Here is a 23,056-nt window from a genome sequence, read left to right as displayed (position 1 = left end):
GCCTAGCAACTCTCTAACCAGTAGGGCTTTTTGCACTGAGCAGAAACAAATTAATTTTTCACTTTAAAATGAAAGCCACAATTTAACAGTTTTCGCAAAAGATTTTGATCTAATGTCTGCCTAATGGATGACAATTCTTTCCCTTAGACTCTGAACTCCTTGAAGGCAGGACCCAGATCACATTTTCAATCTTTATATCAATGGCCTCTAGCATCGTATCCTACAAAATAGTCTTTTTTGTTTGTTTAAAGAGGGAAGCAAAATATAATAGGCTGCCAAATAAAATAGTGAGTGCTCTATTGATGGAACTCTTCAGATAAAGGCTGGATGCCCATTCATCAAGGACATTTAGCAGAGGATTCCTGTCTAGATAATGAATAAAATAGTTCTACTCTGGTATCCTTTCCAAATTAAAAATTCTGTGATTCTGTAATTCTATAATAAATGTTTATTGAATTGAAATTTTTAAGTTACTCCTGAGCATTTGGTAAGTATATTAATTCCTTAGACCCTGATCTAGGTATATTAACAACTAGTAATTCCCATGCTGAATGTTTTCTACATGAGCTGCCCCCCCAAATGAACTGAAAGACATTAATCATTTTCAAAATTTGACAACCAGGAAGTAAATCAGGTGCTACAAGAATAAAGCTGACTATGTTTCCCATATACCAAGATCATCTTAGTGAACCACTGGTAAAAGCAACAACTTAGTCTAGACCAGTGGTTCCCAAACTTTTTTGGCCTACTACCCCCTTTCCAGAAAAAAATATTACTTAGCCCCCTGGAAATTAATTTTTTAAAATTTTAATAGCAATTAATAGGAAAGATAAATGCACCCGTGGCCATCACCACTCTCCTGGATCACTGCAGCACCCACCAGGGGGTGGTGGCACCCACTTTGGGAATCACTGGTCTGGAGCATTGCCAACTCAAACCCCCTACCTAAGGAGAAAGCTTCATACACATGATTGGTTTTTTTCCTTCCAAGATTCTTTTAGATTCTGATTTATAAAACTTTATAGCTTCTGGATTCACATCACATTTATCTCACTCCTCTATTTTCCTTTCTTGTGTTTCTCCTTTTTTCTTTTTAATAATGAGCTAGAAACTCCAAAGTAGATATTACATATTTCATTGCAATCAAAAAAAAGTTGCCTTTGTGGAAATGTTGATTTCCTGTACTTGTGATAATCACCCTGCTGTGAATGCATGTTTGCATGATAAATACTTATATATGTCGCAGAGTGCTCTTTGTTGGGCCAATGTCAACTCAGAAGTCTCTTATGTAATACCTCAGGGATTTGTCCTTGGCCCTGGGATGTTGTGCAGTTCTTTTGTTAATCAATTGCTTAGATGAATTCATACATAGATCCCTTGGTCTGACCATGGAGAATGGAGTCAAAATCCAAAAGGGTCTTGATAGGACAGAACAATGGTTCAAATCTGGTAAGATGGAATTTAATTGGGAAAACTTTAAAGAATTCCTTGGAATAAAAAAAAAAAACCTGAAAAGACTTTAAATGTTTCCCTATTGTTTGAGAGGGATTTAGGGGAAAATAAGGAAGGAAAGCTCACAACATCAATGGCATGGCAAAATAAAACCAAACAAAAAGCCTCAAGTACAATTTTTTGAATATGTTAAGAACAAAAATAAAAAATGATAGCACCAGTATCTTCTGCTCTGGCTAGATCACATGAACAATAATGTATTTTCATTTTAAGAAGGATATTAACAATTTGAAGAGCATCCAGAAAAGACCAATCAACACAGAGTTCCAGTCATAAAAGGATCAGCTGAAGCAAATGGACTAGAGAAGGACTCTTATGTATTGAGCAATTCAGTTTCTACTTCTTGGCCTCAGAGAGCAGAACAATGAATGAAGTTGCAGGAAAGCAGATTTCAGTTTAGAATAAGAAAAACTTTCCTGACAATTGGAACATCTCAAAAGTGAAAGGGACTGGTGTCAATGCTGGGAATAAAACAAAGGCTCAATGATCCCTTTTTAGGGGTTTTTAGAAGGAATTTTGGTTGGACTAAAAACTCATTGAAGTACCTTCCAACTTGGAGATTCTATGATTTTGTGAGTCTGCCTCACAGTTCTGGAAAGGGTTGCCAATGGGAAATCTTTCTACATTAAGGAATGTCTCACTGGAAATAAAATGATAAAAAGCAATGAGAAAATATGTTGTAGTGGTCACTAGTAAGAAAGACAAATCTTATGCACTATCATTTATTGGCTATTCAGAAGTAACTTGGTATTTCTTTGGGTCCACTGATAATTACACTTCCTAATCATTGGGGTTTCCCTAAAGTCCCCTTTAATGGCAGACAAGTTGTTTCCTAATTACTAATGTCATGGCAATACCATTAAGATGATAATTACAACACTATCATGGGTGATTTCCTGTCAAGGGATAAAACACAACACTTTAACAGTTAATTCATTTCTACAATAAGTGATGAGGTGACTTAACAGGATAAGTTAATGTGAAATATCCCCAGATACCATGGGTTGGAAATATATACAAAGAGTAGAAGCAGTTTTATTTTAGTCTGGTTTCAAACAAGCATTATAAGTTAGCAGTTTTCAGACTAGGAGATAGTTAAACAGATAAGGTGATTTTAAGCAAAAACAAAAACAAAAAAAACCTTGGTTATGTATGTGGCATCTATCTATTTTTTTTTAATTAATGATGATTTCATCTGGCAATTTTCATAGTAGGGTACTGATAATAAACTATGTGACTATTGTCCAAGGATCATCTTAGTGAAATTTAGAAAAGCTCATTTAAGCACCACCAGAGCCCTTGACCATCAGCTGATGGGTTGTTTTTGTTTTGTTTTGTTTTGTTTTTTGTTTTTTGTTTTATCTACAGCAACTTCTGAAGTGGGTGTTTGAGGACATGGACACTTTCAATCCCAATCAACTATGGGAGTGCCCAGAAATATGAAATTTCAAGACCATAGGTATAGACTTAAGTTTATTACCACAACTCCTAGGTAACTGTGGATAATGATCAGAGCCAAGCCCAGATTGGTTATAATGGCAGCATGGACAGTGTAGGCATCAAATCTGACACTATCCTAGAAGACAGAAAATGAGGGTGTTGGACTAGATAGTCTTTCTTATGGCTCTGAATCTATACTCCTATGATCAAAGATCTTCTGCTATTAGCCCTGAGAGGATGGGAGCAGTTAGCCAATGATATTTAGAACTGAGACTAGCCAGAGGGGAGTGAATTGGCTGATACATTTTCTAACAACGATAACTTGCATTCATATATCACTATAAAGTTGGCAAAGTACTTTTGGTGGAGATTAAATTGTGCAAACTTTTCTTCAAATTAACTCACTGCAAGGATGGGTACACACAGAGAGACAAATATAGACTTCATAGGACACACGCTACTGCTTGCAGCTACCACGCTTCTCCCAAGGAATCAGGGAAGGAGGCAATAGACACAGAATTAATAAATAGACACTGGCTCTACTGGTCAGAAGTTTTATCACACAGCTGGGGCATGTCTGAGGGGAAAACCCATTCAGCTGTAGCTTCAGAATCCCATTCAATTAACATATGATTAAAAAATGTTTTTGTCCTTGCTCTGCCTGTCCTGTCACCTGATATGTCAAAACATTTAAATTCCATTTCTTTGTGATTTCTGTTTCTTAAATGCAGCAAACACTGACACATCCTGTGGTGGGGAAATAGAGAAGAGACTTCAGAAAGACTCTTGTTATTTAGCTCTCCAACCTTTACCTGTATCCTTAGCCCCACCCACTCCTCCAGCTTTAATTTAGTCCAAAATATATGTTAAATGAACAATATTTTTGAGCTTGTATTTTAGTCAGCCAATAGAAATACCTGCCATTCTTGAGAGAAGAGGTAAATAAATATGATTTACCTGACAAGCAAACCCTGCAAATAAAAATTATGAATTTTCTATTGAGTAATCTTTTGGATCTCCCCATTGAAAATTTTCTTCCCTCCAATGTGGCATCCACATCACATTTGTTTTTAATACCTTTTCACTTTTTATTATGTACTATTTTCACAGACCCTGAGGATTTGGAGGTAAAGAGAACTAGAGAAAACATCTGGTTTGTCCAACTCCTTTCATTGTATAAATGAGGAAAATGAACCCCAGGGAGGTTCAAATGACTTGACCAAAGAGAAGCAGCTACTAGGAAGTGTACTAAGTTGGAAACTCTGGTTCTTGAATCCCAAATCCAGGAATCTTTCCATTAGAACACATCATTGTTATCACAATTACTTAAGTCCCATGAAGACAGAGGTTTGTCTTAAATGTTTTATTTCCCTAGCATTGTGTTCTGCAGACATAAGAATAATAAATGATGATCAATAAATCAGTGAATAAATGAATATAGTTCAATGCCCCACCCATTGACAAGTTCTAAGTCGATTCACAGATCTATCTGAGGGTTCTGAGAGAATCCTCTCCTCCTTAACTCCCTATGTGCTACATTACGGCACCTTAAAAAAAATCAAGTTTTTTGAAAAAAAAATTTAATAGATTTATGAGCTGTTTTTAATCTGTGGGAGGCTAAAAAGGAGGCTTGAGACATAAGCTTCTCCAATCTAAAAGCAAAAAGAAATCAGATTTTCTGAACCTGAAGTCTCATTAAAAAGGCCTTTCCAACCTCAGAATCTTCCTCTGGTCCCTTAGCATCTCATCTCCTCAACCAACCTGGAACATCTCATTTGCCGGATTTTTAATTATTCCACATATGAATTGATCAGTTCTAAGTAATTCATGAAAACCTCTCTCACTACTCCTATCACCTTCCTCTGCATACCTCTAAAGCAGCATTCACCAGAAGCTTAAGTTCCTAGGGGATCAAAAGACATAGCCCCTCTGCCACCCCACCATCAGGAAAACTAATACCTCTGAACCCAAAGAGGGATAGATATGACCAAGTAACTACTGAGAAGCCTGGCACCCTTCAGCTTATTCTAGACCAGAGGTATCAAACTCTCAGGCCCCCAACATCCCAAGTGAGGCCCAAATCAAGTTAAAATGTAATTGAGAAATGCTTAACAAAATAAAAATACAATACAACATAGATAATGTTCATTTGTGGTCTTTTAAGTCAATATGCAACCCAGCATCTTTTTGAGTTGAAGACCACTCATCTAGACCCTATCCTGATTTAGCCCTGATCCCAGTATTCTCCTCACGTTTCCCTACCCTGTTTCCTTAGGGTGTGTGGTTTGCAATGGCAGAAGGAAGCAGGGAGAAGGAATAAGTAGAAAAGTGAATGAGGGGAACCTCCTCGCCTTTCAACGTGCCACCCCATGGATGGCATCTTGAAAACAAGAGCTTTTTACCTATATTGTTTCTCCCCTGTCTTTGGGTTCATTTGCATTCACTTGGTCCTTGTGAAATTCTACCCTCCCAGGTCAAGCCTAACTCACCTTCCCACCCCTATCACAATGGAATACTTTTATGATTCCATACTCAAGTGAACAGAGTATCAGAAAGAGAGAGTTTGAATAGTCCCATTTCCCGATCCTGATAGGCTGCTCCTTCAATTTCCATTCCCCCTTAGAAACTGACAATTTCATTTAAATAAAATATGTGTTTGTATTCACTTTTGCAAAACTTCAATTGTTCTCTTTCATCTTTGCAAACTTGGCAGGAATCAAATGGTTTCATTTTTGTGCATCTTCTGATTGGTATAGTCTTTTGGAGTGCCTTAAGGCTCTAATTAAGCCCCTTTCCTCTGGCTTCCTCTATACTTTATACATAATTCCCATCAAATAAAATGGAAAAATTATTTACATAGCCATTTCCCTATTTCCAAATTTTCATTTACTATTCCCTTCAATTAGGTCACCACTCACACTATCGTTACAAGGAGTAGTCGGTTAAAATATGTCCCACTAAAGCTAGGTAGTCTTTGAGTGTGCGATAAAAATCATTCTCTGAGGCTAATGAAGACAGAAACTCTGCCTGTAACAATATTAAGTTTGTTTTCTCTGGTGATTCGGAGAAGTGAGCAATCTGTCAGTAATACATGGAGTGAAATTACTTGTCTTGTAGGAATTCCCGCTGACAGTCGCTCCATCTCAGGGCTGACCCAAACATCTCCCCGCTGACAAACAAATTACTCTGTCTAACTTTGAAAAGGTAACTAGCTGGTTTTTAATTTTGATTGGTCTTTCAGAATCCCTTGTCCGTTTACTCAGTCCCACATTCTTCATTATGTTTAAATAAATAAATAAAACCAAAAAAAAAAAAAAGAAGAAGAAGAAGAAAAAGAAAAGAGAGAAAAGAAGCAACAGAAAACCCCGTGGTTGATGTCTCACAGTAGTTGGGGGGCCTGGGGGTGGGGTGGAGGATTGTTGTTGGGAGAAAGGCTGGCAACAAACCTGTTATTGCCTCTCTCCTAGACGGTTATGTCAGATAAAACTGTTAAGTGTGTCTAACCAACATTAAGACTGGCAGTGCCGCCAGTGACTGACTGGGTGAGTGAACACATTACCGAGACAGTATTGTAGGAATTAATTTTCTTCAATAAAGTGATTTTTAAGGCTCATATATTTCACAATCTAAACATATGTCACTGTTTCATAAACAAAATAAATGGATTAAAATAATACATTACCAATATGCTGACACATGGAGATATTTTAATTAGAAATACTTAAGCTGTGTGATATTTAACGGCTGTATTTGCTGAAGAAGAGCATGCATCATTTAATAAGAAGGCACAGGGCAGGTGTATTGCCTCACAGGCCATGGTACCAGGCTGGCGCCTAACTACTTTTAGTCTAAGCTACAATTATCAGGCAATATTTGTCTCAATAAAAAAAAATTGGTTTTAAGGTTGCATCCCATTTGGAAGAAACTACGTAGAGTCAATCCTCTAAAACCATTTTTTCATTGAAAATAAGTCACCAAGAGCCTAGTTCCTGAGAAGAAAAATTTATATTTCTTCATAAAAGGCCACATTTAACATCTGAGCTATTTAAAGGACCGTATTTACATGACTGTCACATTACATCGGCCCCCTTTTCCTACACATTCTTCTTGGCTTACTTTAAGGACCAATGCTAAAATAGCTGAGGAAAGCAAATGTCAACTGTGCCTTGAAATTTATATGTGTGAGAGAATCAGAATAAGTAGAAATATAATATATTGTTTACTGTACCGAGTGCCCTCTGTTCTTTAAAAGGTCAAAAGCATTGTAACCTTAGAGTTGCAGTTTCTGATTGTTCCCAGGGTTAAATACGTTATCAAAATTAATGGTTAAAAAAAATTAATGGTTCAAACCCCTTCAACCTTCAAATAGAGGAGTATGCATGCCTCCATCTGCTGAACGGTTCAACTAAAAATAGAATTCTTTTTGGCCTTCACTCTCACAATAGTGTGCCCCTGAGGCACAGTGAGCAGAGCCTTGGATCAGTACCCAGTACAACAACCAAAGGTCATTACTGTGTCTCTAATTTAAAAAAAAAAGGGGGGGAGGAAGGAAGGAAGGAAGGAAGGAAGGAAGGAAGGAAGGAAGGAAGGAAGGAAGGAAGGAAGGAAGGAAGGAAGGAAGGAAGGAAGGAAAAAGAGAGGGAGGAATGGAGGAAGGAAAGGAAGGAGGGAGGGAGAAAGAGAGGGAGGAATGGAGGAAGGAAAGGAAGGAGGGAGGGAGAAAGAGAGGGAGGAATGGAGGAAGGAAGGGAGGAAGGAAGGAAGGAGAGAAACAGACAGATAGAAAGTTTGAATCAGGTTGGCTTGAAGGGGGTCTTTCCATCTTAAATACCTTTGCTTCCTTCAATTACAGAACTTCAATCTTCCAGATTACAGCTGCAAATGCTGTTAAGACTTGCCCAGCCTCATTCATGTTATAAGTGACAAACTTTGAAGGACAGAAAAACTCGGGCAATTCAGGCAGGGAGATAAGCTTGGAACCACAGTTGTGTATTTACATGTGTGTGTGTTTGCACATGTGGCACATGTCTATGTGCGTGTATGTGTTTGACTTTTTTCCCCCGGAGGAACCTGTGTTTAGGAATGAATCAGACTAACAAAATTGTAATGCTTCGTTAGTATCAACAGTTTATCATAGCTGTTGACAGAGCTGTGGCATTTCCTTGTTTAGCTTGCAAACAGATGGGGATTGGGGGGGGGGGGGGGACAGAGAGAATGTCCTTAGCTCAAAATGAAAGCAGCTCTTAAAATAATAATAATAATAATAATTTTAAAACCTGCTGTAAAATTGGGAGAAGAGGGGATTATTCTCCCCCCGATTTTGTCATAGATTTCATGCAGCAGCATCTGTATGTAAGGACTAAAGAGATATGTGTCAGCCGAGCTGTTCTGGGATTTCCCGGGCATCAAGTTGTAGCCATGCTGGGAAGGCTTGGGAAACCCGCCTGGCAAGCAGGCTCAGCCTTTGCCAAATAGTGTGCCACACACTCACCAGCTTTGGGGAGCTTTCCTGACAGGCAGGGGGGAAACTCGAGAAAAGTGAGGAGGGAAAATAGGACAAGAAGTAGAGGGGCCAGAAAGAGCTCCTCGTCAGTCAAAAATCCAAATGAAAACTGCATGGGCTCCCTCATTAATAGACTCCCCATTCACCCTAATTAAAGCAACTGGCATGTGGCATGTGTTGTGCAGATGGATCAGCAGTGGTATACACAGCACTGTGTGGACCTGGCACACAGAAATCTGATTTCATGTATTCCAGCGACCAAGCAGGAGCCAGATTTTAGATGCTGGAGTGAGAGGAAGAGAAATGAAGAGGGAAAGGGATAAAGGGAAAGAGCTCTAGAGAGAGAACAGGGTTCAAGGAAAGAGGTGATGATGCAAAGGAAAGCAGAGACATAGAAAAAGGGTGGGGAAAAGGCAGAAAAATGATGGGGGAGGAAGAGGAGGTGACGATTGGGCACCGAGACCCAGGGGAGAAATAAAAGACAAAGGGGAGAGACTGTCTGGGGTCTGAGCCAAAGCCACCTGTCTTCATGGTCCTGCCAAGCACTCAGAGTCTTTCTCTCACACATTCTGTCCTAGGTAGGTAGGTCTGTTTAGCTATAATCACACAGACCCATTTCTAACGTTCAGGTGACTGCTTATCCCTCTCATAGAAACCGCAGATAAACAATACTAATGCCAGTGTGAATACTAAATTTCCTATCACAAATAAAGACCTCAAAGTATTCTGGAAAACTCTACCAGTAAACTAGCATATAAACTTGAATAAAGACCATTATCCCAAACAAAACTGTTGCCCTCAATCCGCAGACTTAACTATGATCCATAAAGATGTTAATATATATTTTAATAGATGGGGCCACCTGAGTACTCATGATCTCCAACCTACTAAATTGAACTAAAATCTTTCAAAATACAGAGATCACATAAGAGCAGGGTGAGGGGGCATCTCTTCCCTGTTGTCCTGTCTGCTGCTGAATAGTAATAATAATAATGACAGCTAGCAATTATATAGTGCTTTAAGTTTCCCCATTCCCTATTTACATTACCAAAGCTGAGAGATCAAGAAAAGCTGATATCCAAATCTGATTACAACAGATATTTTATTCACCTCTGTAGAAATTTAGAGAACACTTAACAAAAAAAAAAAAAAGAAAAAAAAAAAAAAGAATACTGGCAAGTTTAGTGGCTTGTCCCAGTGCTGTTTCCATCTGAACTTCATGGAAAAGGATGCTAATTAGATAATGACACCAGCACCCCATATTTAGGTTTTACTTAATTATCAAAGTACTAAAGAATATAAGCCTTCTAGAGAGACAAAAGAGAATTTCTAGGGAAGACATCCCATGTGGGTAGAAGATAGTAATCTCTCTATCCTAGTAAAAAGCTGATTATGCCTCATCAGAACCTTCCCTTCCCACTTCTGTCCCCACCCCTAACGTACATTCTCTATATATCAGCTATATCAATACTGGCATTTAATCCTTTTCTCCCTCCTCAAAAGATGGATTTTGCCTATGATTTACTAAAATATATGTTTTAAAAGAAAGAAATGGGGGAGGAAAAGATGAAGACAAAAGGAAAAGAAATTAAACAGAAATATTGCGTTTTCCCAGCTATCTAATATTAGAAATTTCAGACATCCAAGGCAAATTGGAGAAAGCTTGGGAACACCCTTACATTGGATTATTATTTCTCTTTAGTTGGTTGGGTCCCTGGTCATGGGCTAGGAGGTGGAATCATGATCACGTGTAGGAACGCTACAAAAACCCTAGAAACCCTAAAAATGAAAATGTGCTTCAAATTGATATCATTTGCTTTCTTTGCTTTGAGTAGAATAGAGATTAAGTTTTCTCCTATCTCTCCCTTAGTAGAAGACCAGAAAATCATAACTTTAGAGAGAGAAGGAGCCTTAAAACTCATTAAATTCACTTTCTTCATTTTATAGATGAGGAAGCTGACGCCTTCACAGTGAGGTGAATGACATGCCCAGGGTCATATGGCTAGCAACATATCTCAAACCCAGGTCTCCTTGACTCCAACACTTATGAGACAGTTAAATATAGAAAAGAAAGATGGGTCATCTCTAAAAGTAAAAAGGATCACGATTTTCCAAAGTTGACACCTCCGAAACATCTTCTAAACAGCAAAGAACAAGGAGGAACCAATGGAAATAGACAATGCTGGAATCTCATGGAGCTCTGCCTTAGACTGGACTGACAGAGGAGAAAGGTCTGGGATAATAGAAAGAGCCCTCAATTGGAAGTAAAACTGGGACCTGGTCACTGATCTACTAGTAACTTGTATAGCCTTAAACATGTCCCTTCACCTTTAAGTGCCTCAGTTTCTTCATCAGAAAAATCATAATCTTAGCTCTGCCTCTCTCACAGGAATAGTTCTTGAAAATCAGTTGAGACAATGTATATGGAATATGTTTGAAAATCTACAAAACAGAGCAGGGGAGATTCAAAGAAAAGGAGAAAGGAAGAAAGGAGACAATGTTGAATTTTAATTCACAGAAATGGGCCATGACGCCACTAATGAATACCTCTGGGGTCCTTGCTTGGGTTCTGTTATGTTTTTGTGTCTTGTTCTTTCTATAGATGAGAGAGAGCACCCTACAAGGTCTCCTTAGGAAGAAAGGGGTACAGCCTGAGGAATTCTCACCCAATGTCTTCCCTGGGTCCTCACTTTCAGAGAGAGCTGGGAATATGTTGGAACAAACAACATCCCCACCCACAGAAGCATCAATGGAAGCATTCATACCTCAATCTTTTTGTGGTTGTAAGACTGGCCACCACCATGTTCAAAGGTATCCAAATTCCTGCCATAACGTTCACTTAGGCCCTTTAGTCTTGGGCTAATTTGTGGGTGGGAGGCATGCCCTTTCTGTTTAGTAGCGTAGCCAGCAAAAAACAAAACAAAACAAAACAAACACTCTGTCAGAACCCGAGACACAAAACCAGGCATTTCTCAACTTGGGGCAACTGGCCACACCAGCAGTGGACAAACAATGGACAAACTAAGACCTCTTTTCTCTTAGAGAAACCTTAATGACCTACTGATCAAACCAAAGCTTTGGGCTTTTTATTTTTGCTTGGGCAAATAGATACATATAATTGAAGATTATTTTGACGGAGTATGACTATAGAAGGAACAGAGGTACAGGAATCTGGCATTCTTATACGCTGGCTATGTCGCCTGAAGCAGACAGAACAACAGGAAAGAGATTCCCCTCATATGCACAGGACAAGTGACTTTGTCTGGGCCAGGCACTCCCTCGTCTACACAGATCACAACCCAGCCATAATTTGTCATTGAGGCGTAGGTATTTATTTGAACAAACAGAAATTAAGTGACTTGCCCAAGGTCACACAGCTAATAAGTGTTAGAGGTAGGCTTTGAAATGAAATCCTCTTAACATGAAGCCCAGAACTCTATTTCCTTAGAATATTACCATTGCTGCTTCTCCTTTTCCCTCCATTCCCCACAATTTTCACTGGCTACAGGAAAATCCTAATTGGCAAAATTGCATGTGGGGAGTGGGGAGGTTGGGGGGAGGTAGGGAGAGAGTAAGAGTTATCCCTGTGAGCCCGAAACGAAGAACCAGTGAGAAAGGTGTCCAGGTAAAGACTTTACAAAGTACTTCAACATCGGCTGGCCTGGCCATACAAAAATAAAATGCAAAGTGATTTTGTTTGTTCTGATTTTATTTTGCAGGTTGAAACCAGCAGACAAGGAATGCAAGGGTGGTAATAACAATGGTTAGTAAAGTGCAGGTCCTCTAAATTGCTTTGGAAAACTCAAACATGGCCACTATTGAAGTTTAAAAATGAAAATGTTATCTTAATGGATTATTTATTCCCAATATTCTTCACATGTTCATTACCACACATTTTCCAGCATTTCTAATTCTGAATGCTTGAGAGCTATTTTTGGCAGTCTTATATTTGTGTTTTTAGCTGTTCAAAAAACATATCTCCCATTGAAAAACAAATTTTTTTTAGTGTCAGAGCTAGAAACACAGTTAAATACGACTGAGTCCTCCCCTTCATTTTGCAAATGGCACAGTTGAGGCCCAAAGAAGAAGAAGGGCTAGCCAAAGGTCCCATAGGGAACAAGTGGCAAAGATGGGGCCTGGGGATTATTTGGTTAGTGCTTAAATCGTTCTCACCCAGAATAACTTCATGAATGAAGGCAACTAATCTGGGCCAAGCCCAAAGACCCTAGCTCAAATTCCAACACTGGGAAGGTTGGCTAAGACAACACAGATGCAGACAGAATCCTCTTAACGTGCTTCTGTTGGTCAGTTATGAAGCTATGAGGAAGAGCCCATCCCCTCACTCTGTGAGGTGCATAAAGAAAACACCCAATCAATGGTCTCTGCTTAGAAGCCTGGGGGGGAAAAAGATCACTTTGGGCAGGAGAGATTTTGCTAAAAAATGAAATTCAGGGAAGGTTAAACTCAACACATCTAATGACAACTGGGCATACGTACATAACAACTATTGACTCACTTGCTCTGTAATACATGAGACTAAGTCATCATCATGTCATTTTCCCCCTCAAAATCCTGAAGTTGGCAGCCGGCATTCCTATTTGCAGTATGGTAAGTACATAAGGTGTTAATCCTTCTGGGCTATGCTTAAAAAATTATTTAACATTCAGGCCATTATTTAGCATACAGCTGGTTAGCAGTTTTCCACTAAAGTGTTGGCTGGCGTCCCACATTTTTTTTTTGGTTTTGGCACATACCTGGAGCTGTAAAGGGCTCAGTCCAGAAGCAGCAGCAGCTGCCATTGTTGATGGAATGAACTGTACGGGGTAGTTATCACCTGTCGGAGAGAACAATGCATACAGGTTTAGACAATGAGCAGAGAATCGCAGCAGACAAGTACGAACAGGGTCTTCATGTTGCCTGGGCTCTACAGCACTGCTCTAAGCCCAAACATCTGCAGGAACAAAAGGCTGAGTTGGGCACAGACTTGTAGTGTTACCTTGGAACTTTCCCTGAGCAAGATTGCTAGTAGGCAAACTGGCAAGGCTTAAATGTGATGTGAAAGAGAAAAAAAAATTAAATGTGCAATTCAAGCATGTTCACTCCATTACAAATCATGTAATACATCATTTTTGAGGAGTATAAAAATATCTTGAAGCCAACTCAACACGCAGTACACCAAGAATATATAGAGGCTTTTTCGATTAGAGCAACAAACAGCTTATGGAAACATCCTGGCTTGAGAGGCAAAACACAACATTAGCTCCCAAGAAAGAATATGAAATGTTGAGCTTCCCAAATGCCCCCAAGTAGGAGATGTGAACAGGCAGGCAGGCAAACAGGCAGGCAGACAGACAGAGACAGAGATTCAGACAGAGACAGAGGTAGAGACACAGAGAGAGAGCCAGAGAAAGAAATCATCCTTATCCAGCAGTGGAGGGAGGGTGACTGGCACAATCTCAGCCACCAACTTTCTGGGAAATGTCTTATTTTCTAGGCTCCCTCAGAAGTAAAGTACCATGAAGAGTAAAGAGATTCATAGAGTCAGGAATAAAGCCTAAGAGATCATCTAGTTCAGCTCCCTCATTTTACAGATGAGAAAACTGAGACCTGGAACAAGAAGCTGACTTTCCCAACATCACGCAATGTTGATAACACAGCTGAGACTAATATCATCCTATTTAAAAAAAATTTAACTTAATTGTCCCAAAAGAAATTAATTGCATTAGGACAGCTTAGTAGATTTGTTCATTCATTCTACAAATATTAGGGTGAAGAAACAGAGGGATTGACCATGAAGCTAGAAAGACATAGCAGGTTCAAACTTTGCTTTGGACATATACTGGCTGTATGACTCTAGACAAATCACTGTAATTTATTAGGGCTCAAGACAACACTGACTGGAGGCTTGTCATTAGTGTAGGAAAAGCCCACTAACTAGTCCACTGAAACCACAGATCTATTTTCTATCACTCTATTCTCTATACTCTCCCCTTCCTCTATTCTCCTTCTCCCTTCCTTCCCCGCAAGGAGCTTAAATTCTATTACAAGCAAAATTACACGTCCAAATAAAGGGAAAAACTTACTCTGTAACTTTATCACTGAGGCAGTTTCCTGGTAAGGAACCTGCTAGACACCTTAGAGCCTTAAAGAACTGACCTGGAAGCCCAGGGAGACTAGGAATTGCCCATGTCAAAGAGTCAGCACATGTCAGAGGCATAAAGTCCTCCAGAATTTCCTAATCTCAAGGCTATTATACTATACTACCCCTCATATGCAGATAATCAGTACATACAAAATAAATGCAAAACAAATATAAAATAATATTAGAGGATAGTGTAAACAATGAGGGGATCAGGCATCAGAAAGGTCTCCTGTAGGTCTTACTTTCCAAACTTGCAATCACATAAGCCACAATGCTAACCCCTAAAAACATTGTTATTAAAAGAAAACTAACTACAAGCAGATGAGGTGGCTCAGTGGGTTGAAAGTCAGGTCTGGAGATGGGAAGTCTTGGGAGAAAAAAAGAGTGAGACAGAGACAGAGACAGAGAGAGAGAGAGAGAGAGAGAGAGAGAGAGAGAGAGAGAGAGAGAGAGAGAGAGAGAGAGAGAGAGAAGAGGAAAGAAGGAAGCTACCCATGATGATTGGGCAATTTTGCAAACCAGGAACCCCAAATGCCACAATACCTTATATCAATTATTCCTATGACAATGTAATCCTGTCTAGTTATTTAGTATTAAACTTCCCTGGCACAGAATCATGACCACTCAGACATTTTACAAATAGAATCTGACAATAATTTGATAAAATCAGATCACATTTTGCCCAGAAATGTGGCAACCTAGCAGACATTATATATAGGGCATGCTTATATATGGGGCACTAGGATGCATGCTGACTCTAGGGTCCAAGAATCTGGACTCAAATTCCTGCTCTGAGACTTACTGTGTGAACCTGGGCAAATCGCTTAGCCTCCCTTGGCCTCAGTTTCCTCATCTTTTGAAAAGGGTAGGACTCAGTGACTTCCATGTCCCCTTTTAGCTCTAAGTCTTTGATCCTGTCATGAGACTATGAGTACGTATAGAGCATGGGCAAATATTAATGTTAAATCTTAGTAAATTAGTCATCCAGCTCTGTGAACAATCTTCAAAAGGGGGTGACTTCAGGGACTTCTCCCTCCCAGGGCTACCAGACACATTTGGTGGCCTGAAGACATGAGAAACGCTAGGAAGGACTTTACTGGGGGCAGGGGGACCTGTAAACAAAAATTAATACACTGATGGAGAAATTACCCAATAACAGTGATTTAATGGAGTATCACTTTGGCTCTGGCTCCTTATTTAAAGTCAGTGTTATGTACTGTCTCTAGGCTACATTTTAATAGGCTGTTCCTCTGCACATTTTTGACATTTATAATAATCAAGCTGTTTTGCATGAACTTTTTCACATTGAATGCAGAATGCAATAATGAAGATGGAATGTGGAGGGATCCCAAGGAATGGATCGAGGGCCATTCGAAGGTTAGAGCTGTCCATTTAATATCTGTACCTGCAACCTTCCTGGATGCTCTGAATCCTAGGAACTAGTTCACTCTGCTTGCCACATGAAGAGCTACTCAGCTGACCCAATGGAAATGTTAAGTTGCTTTCACTTTTTAACAAATTGTGAGCTTCTAATCCACACGGTCTCTTTGCATCATATCCATAATACCTCATCAGACCATTGAGCACAGTGTGTGCTTGTACACAGTCCAGTAACAATTGGCTTCTGATTGCATATGGAGCTAAGCGACAATGCACTCACTAACACTATATTGTGCCGGTCTCCTATGGAGCAATGTTCAAAATATCGGATCTTGCTTTTCCCCCTTCCATGAGGTTGATTTTAGCTCGCACTGTTATGTGGGGGTGGTGTGCTATTTTTTTTTCCTTTAAACAGATAACAAGATCAAATTATTTTTATAGTAAATGATTGTCGCTTGATGCTTAAATAATTCCACTGATCTCCTTAATATTTAAGCTAAATTATTTGAAGAAAGAATAAGCTAATCTAAGTTAAATCATGTTTCTTTGGTCAATATTTTACCAGGTTAAAAAACATCACAAAGATGCTGAATTAATGATGCTTTAAATAGGAAAAAAAAAATCGCCATTCAAACTATCAGCATGGACGGCTCCAGGAACATTCGGGCTGTGCTTTCTTTAAATATCATGCATTATTCATCCTTGCTCCACGCTGCACTGCAATTCCTCCCTACCCACCCCCCCCTTTGGTAAGTTTAATACCAGTTGCCGTATTTGTACTAAAACATTTTCCATGTCAAACATATTTTTTAAAAAATCAAACTCTAAAAGAATTCCCCACGGCACTCCTTTCTCATAGCTGTCATGCTTCTATGGTTGGAAATAGCTGCATGGTGGGGTTTGGGGGTGGGAGGGGTGTGTGTGTGTGTGTGTGTGTGTGTGTGTGTGTGTGTGTGTGTGTTTTACAGTTTTTGGCTTGGCAGTTAATTTATTAGTATCTCTGCCACACCCTGCAGTATTCTCCAGCTCACCTGCTGGCTACAAATAGCTTTCCTTCTGCTATTGACAAGCATCATTTTTTAAAATGTCTTTTAACCTTTCTTCTGGGTTGAATCTATGCATCTGAATGTAATCTGTAGAAGGTCATTTCCAAGGCCATGCTATTGTATCAACTCAAAAAAGAAAAGTTAATACACCTGAGTTAACAGAGTGCACTGCTACTAAGAGAGGGAAAGAGTAGATGTGGGGCAGAGAGAGAAACAAGGATATATGGGCAAACCTGGAGACAAAAAGGGAGGAAGAGGAAGAGAAAGCTGGAAGAGATATTCAAAGGTGGTAGAAGTGGAAAGAAGAATAGGAGAGAGGAAAACAGGGAAGGAGAGAGAGAGAGAGAGAGAGAGAGAGAGAGAGAGAGAGAGAGAGAGAGAGAGAGAGAGAATAGAGAGACAGAGAGAGACTGCTTATTTTAAAGAAAGTGAGCACTAAGGGTATAAGGAGGTTTAAATTTTTAATTACAGAAAGTACATGCTTTCCCCTCTAATTTTCTCAGTACAGGAGTCGATCAAGAAAGCTCTCACTAGCTGACTTGGCAAGAAATCAGTCAACATGTTGTAGCAATTTTTTTCAAATTTGTTTCTGGATTTGAAATGCTTGCGTGAGGACCCATTCTTTTTAAATATGTACAAAAGACATGAAGCATGTTGGAACAGGTTAGCTTGAAGTTCCGGTGTAATCTGGCCTTTGCTACCTGAAGTGGAAGAAGAATGCCTCTGAAATCCAATGAGCACAATAATGCCCATTCTGTAACCTAACCTCTTGAGTCTCCCAGCTCTGGCCATTGTCTGCTAATATCTAGAGGCTACTGGAGAGTTTTAAAAAATGGTATTTAAAACTCATGGAAAGCTGCACCCAGTTTTAAAACTTTCAAGTATTCTATAAGAATAGGGTCATTTCAGAGAGAGTAGGATGCCCTGGATGAGAAGCAAAGCAGTTTCTAATTTTTCAAAGGAATCGCAATGAAACTAAGCTCAGCAAACATTATATATGAGAGAAAGAGAGTTGTATTGAAAGGCTAGAACTCCTTAGATTCAACAGAGCCTCTTGCAAGAATTCTCTTCTCTATTTCTGTTTGATCTCAGGTACATATTGGACACTCACAACAGGGTCAAAAGTCCCCATTGGCAAAATTTGACCCATTCTCTTCAGTTTAACTAAAGTTTTATTTTTCTTCCCCCAAAATGCAGATTTATCTGGTCCTTTCTCTCCTCTGACCCCCTGAGATTACCACTCCAAGGGATCTGCCTATTTGGAAATATTTATAGAAGTGAGTGGAGGAAACAGAGAAAACACAGAACTAGAGAAGCATATTACTGGGGGCTTTTCTACTCCAGCTTCTAACTCACATATGACTCACATATGATCTGTAATCATGTATGAAGGTGCTTCTGTGCTTCAGCAGTGGAATGAACCCTATACTGGGATAAGCATAATACCTGCCAAATTTATATTTCACTATAAGATTTGCAAAGACCAGTGTGTACTTTGAATATCATAAAGGGAAATGTAATAGAAAAAATATTCCAAGTTTCATACCTGGGTTCAAAAAATCAACTCCTTAAATAAAAGATGAGAAAGGTAGGGAGAGGCAAAGAGTTCAAACTCTCTTCGTGAATGGCTGAAAATGATCTGAGGCTTTTAAGGATACTCTAAGCTGGATATGAGTCAACAGCAAACTGTGGCAGCCAAAAAAACTAATGAGATCTTAGGCTACTTTGAGAGCTATAGTATCCAGAATGAAAGAAACGATCATACTACTGTGCCCTATCTTTGTCAGCCTCTGAAATATTGTATTCAATACAGACTACCAGGTTAGAGCCAACCTTGATAAACTGGGCTGTGTCCAGAGAAAGAAAGGAAACAATAATGATGATGATGATGTAGATCAAGACAATGCTGTACACAGTCTTGTTAAAACAATTATTACTGTCCAGATTAAGCAAAATTAAAATATGGGGGATCAGAATAGCTGTCTGAAAGGTGGTGATGAGGAAGATGAATTAGAAGTGTCCTTTTTTGCCCCAGAGGGCAGAACTTAAAGCAACATATATAAGTTTCAAAAAATCAGTTGCTGGTTTAATGTAAGGAAAAAATATTAATTAGAGCTATCAAAAATTAATTAGAGCTATCAAAAAGACTGAAGCACTACCTTTGGGATGGTAACTTCTCTCCCACTTAAGGTATTCAAGACAAGGCAGGATAATTACATATAAGAGGTATTGGGAGAGATGCAGTGGGCAAGAAGAGAGAAAGATTCTTGTTCATGAACAAGTTGAACTAAAGGGTCTTTGAGATTCCTCTAGTTTTGTGATTCTATGAATTGATTCTTAGCTCATCACTAACTTGCTATTGGACCTTAAATAACCCCCCTCCACTCTGTTTCAGTTTCCTTTGTTTGTCAAATGAAAGGATTGGACCAGGTCATTTTCAAAGTTTCTTCCAACTTTACTCTACAGGGTGATGCCAGCTGTCCACTTGGAAAAGTGAAAAAATAGAGTAGATACTCCCAACTCCCTCGTTAGGTACTGAGTTGAGACACTGGGGACAAAAGAGTATAGTCATAGGATCTGAGAGTGAGAGGCATTCTGATTCAACCATTACCTGAACAGTAATTCATTCTGTAACATCTTCAATAAACAGTCACTGAGTCTCTGATTGAAGACTTACAGTAATAGAAAGCCTACTACCACCTGAAACAAAACATTCCCTTTCTGAACAACTCTAAGTGTTAGGGAGTCTGACTCTACATTAAACTCAAAATATTTGTAAAGGACCCTGGCCATGTCCCACTGCAGAATAATGCCCCTCTTCTTTAAATGTAATGTTTTAATCATGATCAAGATTCTGTTTGTTTGACACTGACAAACTTGGACACACCATGTCACACACATCTTGCTAGGAAATCGATGGCTGCACATTTTCAAGTTAACAAGCAAATTACTGCTCCCTCTGCACTTTGTGGGCATGGCATTGTCACTTTGGATTTTGCCTTGAAAAAAGGTGCTCAGCAGCATGGATCAATGGATAGTGGAAGTAGCATGTATTACTCTCACCAAAAGAAACAACTCAAAACCAAAAACATCCCCAAAAAACAAATACCACACCAAAAAAATGACCAAACCAAAAAAAAAAAATCAACACCTAAAATCCATCCTGCGTGTCACTTGACTAACAAAAGTGTTCTTCATCTTGGTATTAATCTGCCTGGTATAATTACTTCTGGAATATTGTCTGGGCACATTTTAGGAAATAAATATTGCTGGGCAGTGTCCAGAGGAAGGCGCCACGATGGCAAAAGTCTCAATAGCAAGCTATATACCAATGTGTTGAAGGAAATAGGGGTATTTAGGCTTAGTGTGGACATGACAACTATTGAATAGGCAAAATATTTGAAAGGCTGCATCACACGAGAGAGAGATTAGTCTTATTTTGCTTCGCCTTGAAGGCTAGAATTAAGAACAACTTTTAGAAGTTGCCAAGAGACAAATATAGGATTAACGTAAAGGAGAACTTCATAAACAATTAAAGCTCTCCAAGTGCGTGCTGAGTTGCCCTTTTCATCTCTCAATCTATAACTTTTGATCCTATATATAATGGCTTATGAGTTATGTCTTATACTCTTTTGGTACACAATATACTTTCATTATAGATAAGGACTTCTAATTGCTACGTGATTGAAGAAGTGAACATTGGAGGGTTGAAAAGGATACGACTAAAACCAGGGAGGTCAATTCTCTTGAAGATTCCCAAAGTTACACAAAGGCTCCATTTCCATCTGTTCTCTACATACAGACAAGTTTACTGCACTCTGAAGTCTTGTGCATTATAGTTGTTGATTTGATATTTTTCCTTTTACTAGGCTATCAGTTCCAAAATAGGTACACCTTTGTCTTAATTAAGCATCAGATTGGTCCAAGCACTTAGCACAGTTTTCTGCATACAGTTGGCACTAACTGTCCCTTGCATTGTACTGTGTTGTGTTGTACTGCGAATTGCATTGCATTGTATCTGATTGTATAGCATTGTGTTGTATTAGTGTATGAGTCTCTACCCCCTTCAGATTAATGTTGAAATGATGGAAAACCAACTTTTAGTTGTTTGGAAGGGAGTTCCTACGAAGCATTTTCCTTCTCCTTCAAAAAGAACAAATGTCAAAAGCTACACATTACTCTGATCGAGCCCTCTCATTTGAAATGAAAATAATCACCTCTACAGTTATGAGCAAATATGAACTCCAAGCCCTAATATTAGATAGGCAAGAAGAAGCACAAAATGAGAGGACCTTTCCCAAGGGGCTTCCATTTATTTTTCTGTGAACAATGCTGAAGGAAGCTTTCAATAACACTTTTACGTGACAAGGAGTATCAGGGGAAATTTAAATGAATATCTCTCGTTTAGGGGTCTCTGAGATACTCAGTATTTTGAGGATTTAGTAACTATCTCACATATATTTCAAGTGATTTGCAAAGGAGTCTCTTTTTAATAGTAATGTCTCTTTCCAGGCTACTTTTCTAAGAAATAATTCCCACCTCCCCACTTCTGACCTCCCCCCACTCCAGAGCATTACCACCTTTTTTAATTATCTATCTTTTAAGACTCAGGGGCCAGCTCTTCCTAGAATTGGTCACCAATCACACAAATTTGAAATGATCCTTCTTTCCTAAGGTCTCACCTAGTGTTTTAGCTGTGGCCCTCCCTAGCTTGTATTTTATACTCCACCTGAGGAGTATACTTCATATATTTTTTCTTATCTCCTCTGCTAGACTATAAAACCCTTGAGGAAAATGACTGCATGTGTTATTTACTTCTGTCTGGCCCATAAGAAAGCTGAGCAAATGTTTGAATTTGTTGTTCTGTTGATTTGATTTCATTTTCTGATTTAACATTTTTGGCTTCATTCCTTGATGAAAATCTTGCTAACATGTCTGAGTCTATGTTCTTGCCTTAGTAAGCACAGCCTAATGTGTGTAATTAAAGTTTTGATTATTGATGGTCATAGTCATAGAATCTTAGAGTTATAATGGTCCTCAGAGGACATCTAATCTATTTCATACATGAAAAGGTATTCATTCTACAGTATTTCCAACAAGTGGTTATTCACTTGAAGACTTCTAGTGATGAGGTACTCCCTATTGAGAAAGCCCAGGCTAAGGAACTCTGAAATCTGTTTCCCTATAATTTGAACATACTGCTCTAGTCCTCCCTCTGGGGTCCTAAAGAGTAATTCTCCATATGAGAATCCATCAAATATCTGAAGACAATTATCATGCACCCCAAACCTACCATCTTCTCTTCTCAGGGTTAAATGTTCCTGGTTTTTTTAACCAATCCTTCTATGGCATGGACTCTAGGTCATCCTTCCTTGCACGTGCTTCAGATTTGTCAATAATCCTCTTAAATATGGCATCTAAAAACTATGGCTTATATTTAAATATTCTTTAAGATTTAAAACCTACTTTCCTTAAAACAACCCAATGTTTGTTTTCCTTTCCTACTCAAAGAGGTAATGACAGTGGCCTCATTCCTTCCTTACTGATAAGCAAACTGTCTATCAGAGAGGTCAATGACTTTCCTAAGGTCACACAATAGGCGAGTTAGAGTTAGAACAAAAATCCAGGGCTCTTGACATCAAGTCCAGTGGTCTTTCCATTGAATAATTTTCATGGCCTCCCCTCCCTCACATTGCCTACACATCAATATTTTATTGTTCTTTTCATATTTATTCTTGGATTTTATAAAGCAGAGTTTGTAGACTTTCCCTATGAATCAGAATGACAAAGCATCATAGAGAGGTCTCCAGAGTGCTGATATCTTTATCACATGCATTTTGATAATTCAAGGGGTAATAAGTGGTATGACTGCTACTTCTCATGATATGGACTGGAAACCCCTCTGTAAACAAGACTTTCAATCCTCTGTTAGCAGGTAGCCTTTTGTGAGTTGTTTTCATTTTTACAAAAAAAATCCTCTGATGACTAATATTTGTTGATAAGTCCCTCCCAACTTTATTAGGGTAGTCCTTG

General features: G+C 39.0%; 1 protein-coding gene across 1 annotated transcript in view; it reads right to left on the bottom strand.

Annotated features, from left to right (window-relative positions):
• SOX6 (SRY-box transcription factor 6) overlaps positions 1–23,056 on the bottom strand; it is a 676,476-nt gene that overhangs the window by 108,847 nt on the left and 544,573 nt on the right. Inside the window, exons 9-10 of the mRNA XM_044680896.1 lie at positions 13,210–13,289; positions 11,221–11,343 (exon numbers count right to left, since the gene is read on the bottom strand). Coding sequence (XP_044536831.1) covers positions 11,221–11,343; positions 13,210–13,289 — 203 coding nt within the window. The remainder of the gene's footprint in view (positions 1–11,220; positions 11,344–13,209; positions 13,290–23,056) is intronic.

Source organism: Gracilinanus agilis, chromosome 6, assembly GCF_016433145.1.
Source record: "Gracilinanus agilis isolate LMUSP501 chromosome 6, AgileGrace, whole genome shotgun sequence".
NCBI lineage: Eukaryota > Metazoa > Chordata > Mammalia > Didelphimorphia > Didelphidae > Gracilinanus > Gracilinanus agilis.
Note: the sequence above shows the minus strand (reverse complement) of the source record. Positions and strands in the feature narration are given on the sequence as shown.